At 48.9% G+C, this 7,456-nt stretch overlaps 1 protein-coding gene across 2 annotated transcripts in view; it reads left to right on the forward strand.

Moving 5' to 3' along the window:
* The window catches only part of SNX1 (sorting nexin 1), a 28,374-nt gene extending 23,337 nt beyond the window's left edge, over positions 1-5,037 (forward strand). The window contains exons 12-15 of one of the 2 annotated variants that reach the window (XM_084817003.1): positions 967-1,110; positions 2,730-2,810; positions 4,077-4,148; positions 4,632-5,037. In XM_084817003.1, the coding sequence (XP_084673129.1) occupies positions 967-1,110; positions 2,730-2,810; positions 4,077-4,148; positions 4,632-4,682 (348 nt within the window). In that variant the 3' untranslated portion in view covers positions 4,683-5,037. Of the gene's footprint in view, positions 1-966; positions 1,111-2,476; positions 2,696-2,729; positions 2,811-4,076; positions 4,149-4,631 lie in introns of those variants that run through there. The other variant, XM_084817004.1, reaches the window with a different exon arrangement.
* The last annotated feature ends 2,419 nt before the right edge of the window (positions 5,038-7,456 follow it).

A 7,456-nucleotide genomic window follows, 5' to 3' on the forward strand; every position in this document is an offset into this window, starting at 1 on the left:
TTCCAAAAGGCTTGCAGGCCCCACGGCCCCAAGACATACATGTACAATAGCTCGTGATCTGAATACCCTCATTCAGTGGAGGCTGGTGGTTCTGATGTCGGTAGGAATGTCAGTGAATCCGCCCCAGGTTTCAGTCAGAGCTCTAAAGGAGCTATCCAAGGTGTGACACCACCAGCCTCCACTGCCCTCACCCCACCCCCTGTGGCACTCTACACAAGCTAGGAGCTGTTCTTGGCAGGGCAGTTGCTCTTGACCGGGCAGCGCGGTTAGCCAACCTTTAGCCCAGGGATGGGGAACGTGCAGCGCTCCAGATGCTGCTGGACTGCGGCTCCCAACGTCCTTCACCGTTGGCTCTGCCGGTAGGGCTGATGGGAGCTGCAGCCCAGCAACACCTGAGGGCCACGTGTTCCCCACCCCTGCTTTAGACAAAGGCACTTGATGCTATCTGCCCATCCCCATGAACATAGGCAGCTGCCTTATACTGAGGCAGACCCTCGGCCCATCTAGCTCAGTATTGTCGACACTGGCTGGCAGCAGCGGCTCTCCGGGGTTTCAGGCAGAATTCCTTCCTGGCCCTGCCTGGAGATGCTGGGGGTTGAACCTGGGGCCTTCTGCGTGCAAAGCGGGGACTCCCCCACTGAGCTCTGGCCCCTCCCCTTTCTGTCGGATTCCAGAGCAGCTCTGAACCGGCTGGCAGTGAAAAGGCAGCTCTAGCCTGCTCTGGCTTGGGTGCCCTGGAAGGTCGCCATCTCAGGCATCTCTGCAGTCATAGCCTCTGGGTCTCTTAAGCCCCCTACAAGCAGCTGATGGCTACACAGCGCCAAGCCTGTCCCTGCTCCTGCAGTGTCCTCCAGCCCTCTGCCTCAGGGCTTGCTCGTGCTCTGACCTGATCCTTCATTTCCTGTATGTGGTATTCCCTGGTAGAGGAGAAACTGCTTCTGATAGCGTGCCCCTCCCTGCCAACAGGGTGCCTTCGACCAGCGAATGAAGACCTGGCAGCGTTGGCAGGATGCCCAGATCATGCTGCAGAAGAAACGAGAAGCGGAAGCTAGGCTGCTGTGGGCTAACAAACCTGAAAAGCTCCAGCAAGCCAAAGAGGAGATCTCAGAGGTGAGAGGGGTGCCCAAACCCGACTTGTTTTCTCCTACACCCCGTCCCCGTCGGTGTAGGTGGGCTGGGTTATCCCAGTAGCAACTTAACCCATCCCACTTGTGTGCCATACTTTCCTCCTTCCATGGCCATTTGATGCAAGCCACATATGGCTTGCATCAACATATGACCACCTCCTATGCCAGTTGCTTGGCTACTGTACCTTTAAGGAAAAGGGTCTGACTAATGGGGCAGAACCCCTATAGGTCTGTAGTCTTGGGGAAACAGCATGGACTGCCAGTTCCGCAAGTGCCTTCCCCACTGTAGCAACCAAAGAAAGATCTTCAGGCTGTAGAAAATTCCTTAAACGTCAGCTAATAGGAGCAATCAGGGAGGGTGTAGCATAAAGCATAACTCTCTGTTTAGGATGTGTTGTGGGTTTCCTTCCCACTCTTGACTAGAGGTATTACTAGCCACCAGAACTTAGAAGGATTTCAGGGCTGTGGGGTGGGGACCCAGGAACTACCTTGCAGCAAGGTATCTGTTATGATATGATTTGTATGCTTGAGTTCATAGCAGTCTAATAAGCTCTTTTATATACAAAATATACTTTTATTGGAAAAAGGATACTTATATTATGACTTGGCAGCCTTTTTGATTAGAAGCCAGCATAATACCTGGAAAATAAATATAAAAGATATGAAAAATACAGTGCATCTCCCATTGTTGAACTGCAGACAGATCTCCAAAAAATAAAAGCCAGTTTACAAAGACAAGCTTCCCTTACTCTTTGCAGGACAGGCTAACAGCCAAACAAGCACCCATCTTGTTCTGGAAAGCCCCTAACCCTTTCACTCTAGCAAGCTTGCTATGCAGGACTTTTCAGTGCCAACTCAAAATCTTTCTGGGAGAGAGGAATGTGAATGTGTTTTTTGTCCTTGATGAACAGAGGAAGGCTCAGCATCCTCTTTCTGTACAAGGCTTATGGGCTTCCAAACTTCAGGATTGACACTAGGCACAGAGTCAAGGCTGCCAACCCAACGTTAAACAAAATAAAGGCTCACGGAGCATCCCGGAGCACAGAACCAAAGTCAGACCAACACAGCTTCCCGCTCTTATTTCCATCAGTATGGTAGAGCGTGGGAAAGTAAAAGGGGAAATTAACAGTTGGTAGGTGGAGTTCCCTTCCTTATTTGAAGCCCATGGGGGGCCTAGATGAGAGATTTATAAAACTACCATTACTGCACAGTATTTCAAACCAGACTTGGGGTCATAACAGTGAAATTGATCCGCTCAGGGCAAAGTGCTACTTTAAGCAATGCATGATGAGTGGAATGATCACAAAATGTAGTGGTGAAGACGGCTAGTTTTGTTGGCTCCTACAAAGGGTCGGTGGACCAAACCATCATCTGTGAGCAAGGAGAGCCGCCACGTTCCTCGCTCTGAGGAGAGCCCCTCCAGTTGTGGGAGAACCTGCCCATTTTATCGGAAGCCTGTCCTGGCTTCATAGCTGCTTTCAGGTCTGTTGTCTATCCTGCTGTGTTAAGGTTTGGAACATTCCATAGTGTCTGGGTCACATCCCACCCCCTGCATCTAACAAAGTGATAACTGCGCTTTTAACAGGTTGCTTCTTTCTGCAGTGGGAATCTCGTGTAACACAGTATGAACGGGATTTTGAACGGATATCTGCAGTTCTCCGCAAAGAGGTGTTACGCTTCGAGGTATAGTAGAACTTGTGCATTAAGCATAGTAGAACCTTCTCAGTTTGATAGCGGGGTTGAGAGTGTTACTTACACTGTTGGCTGACAAGCTGGACAACCTGGGTGTGGGATCCCTTTCCAGCAACTTTGAACACCTGGAATATTGCTGGGAAGGGGAAGGTAGAGGGGTGTGTGTGTGTGTGTGTGTAAAGGTGGGGGGTTATTAACTGGGTTTTACTCGGATGCAGTTCTCATCTGCCCCTAATTGATAAACTGTATGAAAGCCGAGAAACAGTAGTTGGTTGCATTTTGTGTTTGCAAATATAGAAGCAGAGTTGCCTCCCGCACCCACGGAAAAAGATTTGGTGAGGACTACATACTTTATATGAAGGTCCAGCTTCCACTGCAATCCAGCTCCTTAAAACTCTCTTGAGTCTTCCTGTGCTAGTTGTGAGACTGAGCCACAGATGTCTAACTGGCTTCAGAATCTAGCATGAAATGGTCCTGCAGCAGGGCTTTCTGCCCAATCTGAACAGCAGAGGTTGGGCAGAAGCTAGATCAAGATCCACTGCTAGATCTCTAGTTCTTGCAGTATGTCAGAGAGGGTTTGCAGCAAGAAGCCTCTTTCTAAATGAGGTTGCTTAACTGAGGAAAGCTGGTGGCTGGGAAACAGAAGTGAGCTGAGTGGGAGGGAACAGGAGTGGATTTTGCGGTGGAAGGACTTAGCTCAGTTCTGGTTCTGAAAATCAATTACTGTGGTGAGCTTGTTCATGTTTTGTTTTTTATTCTACTACATTTGTTTCATCCTGCCCGTCTTCCATCATGGGACTCGAGGCGGTGTATGTGGGATCCCCAGGTGGAGTTCCTCCGATCCACACGTTAACCAGGCCCTTCAGCAAGGTGGCTGCATCATGAGCTGTGTGTCCACCCCTTAGCCACTATTTTGTACCTGCCTCTGACTGGTGGGCCTCAAGGTTCTAGTAAAACACAAGCTAGGTCTGCGAGCCTGAAGTCTGGCCACCCCTGCTGTACAAAGGCTCTGTCACTGTTCCGTTGTCCCCAGTTAAGTGCTCTGGCGTCTTGGGAGGCAGCTGACTCTGTGGCGTGAGCTTCAACAGGCGATAGCTTGTTTTCTAATTGCACCCATGGAACTAATTGTCTACGAAGAAAGGTGTCCCAAGTATCAAGCCAAATTCCGGCTTCTGATGTTTCCTAGAGACTTGCTGTAGCTTCCTGTTGGAAATGCATCATTTAAGTCTTTTCCATTTTTTCCATCTTCCATTGCAGAAAGAGAAAACAAAAGATTTCAGGACCCATGTGACCAAATACCTGGAGACACTATTACATTCGCAACAGCAGGTGAGTGACCAAAATCAGCAGTGCCCATTTTTATCCTGAGAGGCCTTGCAGAACAATTATGTCCCAATGAGATCCCCTTTTATCTGTTGTGTCTGCATTTATCTCTCATGTCTGTCCTGTCCAATGCATAACAAAAGTAGCATTCCGTATCTTGATGCATTCAGTGCCCCAGAATCGCTGGTTATCTAGTATGGCAACCCTGCTCTGCACAGTAGAGACAGGGTCCAGTCTGTTACACCAGGCAGAGCACAGCAATATTTCCTGCCTACAGGAAGATGTCACTGCAGCTTGCAAGGTCATGGTGTCAGAGCTGATGGCTTTTTAAAAGGAGCAAAGCTTCCCTCGCTGTGGGACCAGATGTAGCCCTTGCCACAGTCCTCAGGTGGTGGTGGTGGTGGTGAAGGGGGAGTTGCCAGAGACTTTTGCATCAGCAGCTAGTGTTTTACTTGCTGACGTTTCTCCTCTTTCTTGTTGTCCACGCAGCTTGTGAAGTACTGGGAAGCATTCCTTCCAGAGGCAAAGGCCATCTCCTAACCAGGCCGAGCACTCATGCCCTGGACTGGCTCTGCCTTTACTACGTTATACCTCTTGGCCTTTCAGATGGATCCTGCAGAGCTGATAAGACTCCTCCCCAAAGGAGCGACATGCCTAACTAGTAACTCTTCTAACTGTATATTTTTTCATTTAGGTTCATATACACATATATATTTTCCTACTGAAGAGAGACTAGTTTCTTGCTTATGTCGAGACCCGCAGTAGGTAGCGGAATGTGGGCAGGGGTTAGTGCGTATTCTTTGGACTTTGGTATCAGACCTAGGAATGCTTCCTGTGACTCCTGCAGTGCAATGACAACTATGTAATAAAACTTGAAAAATCAGGGCGCGGTGGAGAATTGTGTCTCTTATTTCTGTTCCTCCTGGCTAGGAGACATAATGGAACAAATGCTGCTGTTGACTACATAGCTGTGCTCTGGGGAAAACGAGCGACTGCCTGTTGCTCTGTGCTACGATTGTGTGCAGAGACACAGGTTATGCTGCAGCAGCTGTCACTCTCCTACCTATGGTCCATGCCTCATTGATGGGAGTGAGAGTTGAGACGCTTTCTCCATAAACGAGGACTTATCTCCTATGAAACTTTCCACCCTTCCTCTGTATCCACCAGCCACATTGTTCCCCAGGTTGCAACCCTGCTATATGCATTTTAGCAGGAATTCTTTATGCTAACAGCTTGCTTTCAGAGTGCCCTGCTGCTCAGGCCTTCCCTGTTCCTTGATTTGGGCCCGTAAGGAGTGGGGAAGAGATTATTTCCACCTGCTCTAAATCGGGTTCTTCTAGGGCCGACAAAGGTCAGCAGCCAAACTTGGGCTGATACTTGTGCGCTCTTGTATGCTTTTAGTTGAGCTGCAAACTTTGGGCCTAATTCCTCAAAATCAGTCTAGTCCTTAAAGGTCCTGTTTATTTTTTCCTGCTTTCAGTATTCTGATGAGCTGGGGCTAGACATCTCAGTACATTAAAACTCTTTTGATATTAAAGAGGAAGCTGTGAGCGCCATGTTCCTATGCCATCCTACTAGATCTGCTCAGGTCTCTTGCCCTGCAGCCTCCTGCTCTCCAGGCAACCTGGCAAAATCTCCTAGAGCCTGCAGAGCAGCAGTTCTTGATGGGTAAACGTATCCCTCCTTTCTATGTCTACTTGTTGCCATGAAGGATTGGGGACGGGACTTATAAATCCCACAGATGTTCCTGTACTTCACTCAAGAAAACATGAGATCCTATAACTGAAGTCAAGTGGATGCATTGTGGAGAGTGGGGTGGCTGTGCAGATTCTTGCCCCTAAGGGAGGGGAAGCTAGGACTCAGAATTAGTACGAAGTGCTTCTGTTCATAAAGCCACTGGCCATCAATTTCATTTGCAGGCTGTGCATAGCAACCAGATACACTGATCCTGTTCCTATGGTGATGGGGAAAACTGGACCATCTATGGATGGCATGTACATTGTATCTTGGACAGTGGCAGGGTTGCTGCTGGCTCTGCCCCAGCACCTTAAATGTGCATCATCCTCCTTTTTCGCAAGTGCCCCTGCAAAGCTTCTTTTCCTTTCTCTCCCTGTTGGAGAGCTGCTTCTGTTTTTTCAGACAGTTGCTTGGTCTTGGAAATACCCAGCTGTGCAATGTGACCACCACCTCGGGGGGGGGGGGCTTCCTTTAAAGCAGGAGTGAAGAACTCCTGGTCCTGATGTTTTTGGCCTACATCTCCCTTCAGTCCTAGCCAGCATAGCCAGTGGTGAGGGATGTTCGTGTAGGCCAAAACATCTGGAGGGCCACGGTTGCCCTCCCTGCTTTAAAGGAAAGAGACACCTGGTTCACACATCACAAACTGGTTGCTCCCACAACAAGCACGAGCAGCTGGGGACCCTCCATCCCTGGGTTAATTTCTGGTTTGTCTCTGTCCCGACAAGCCAGAGAAAGAACCGATGGTTTGTTCTAGGGTTGTTTCTCTGGCTTGTCGGAGGAGAAACAAGTCAGAGGTCCAAGTTCGGATGCAATGCTAAACAACGCAGGGACAGAGCTTGCAGCAGGAGCAACCGAACAACTAACTCCTTCATGGCAACCCACAATTTCGCACAATTTGATGTGCGAACCAGCCCATTATAGGTAAAGAAAATAACAGGGCCGCTGGCACAGAGTCATATTTGAATAGAGGTTGCTCTTGCCTAATCCACTGCAGTTTATAGCACTTTATTTTTAGGCCTCCCAAAGTTCTCTGGGTGGATTACATAAAAGAATAAACTGCACAGCAGCAATAGTAATGATCAGCATGGAAAATACAACAGAAATATAAAAGCATTTTGCATACTGTACAGCTAAATCTACAATCTAAAATGCCTGGGAGTCAAGGAGTTTCTCTGCCTCCAGCTGAAAAGATAGGTGTGAGAAGACATCTTCCTTGGTGAGGACATTCTATAGGTGGGGTGCCACAATCGAGAAGACCCTCTGTCTTGTAGCCACCTGCTGAATTTCATTTAGCAGGAGCACTCAGAGGAGGGCCTCTGAAGATGACCTAGGGGTCTGGGGATGGGAGGAGATGCTCCTTTGAGCATTCTGGCCCCAAGCCACTTCTAAATGGTTGTACAGAGAGCTATTGTGATGTAGCATGTGACGTGCTGGACTATTGCCAGGGAGACCTGGGTTCAAATCCCCTTGGCTCTGACATAAACCTTGGTCTTGGCCCCATCACTGTCTTCCAGACTAACATTTCTCCTGAGAAGGTCTCAGATTACCGGGGTGGCTGGAGGGGCCCTGGCCACCTT

The sequence above is a fragment of the Heloderma suspectum genome, chromosome 11 (genome assembly GCF_057233095.1).
Source record: "Heloderma suspectum isolate Gila_16-S chromosome 11, 16-S_ref, whole genome shotgun sequence".
NCBI lineage: Eukaryota > Metazoa > Chordata > Lepidosauria > Squamata > Helodermatidae > Heloderma > Heloderma suspectum.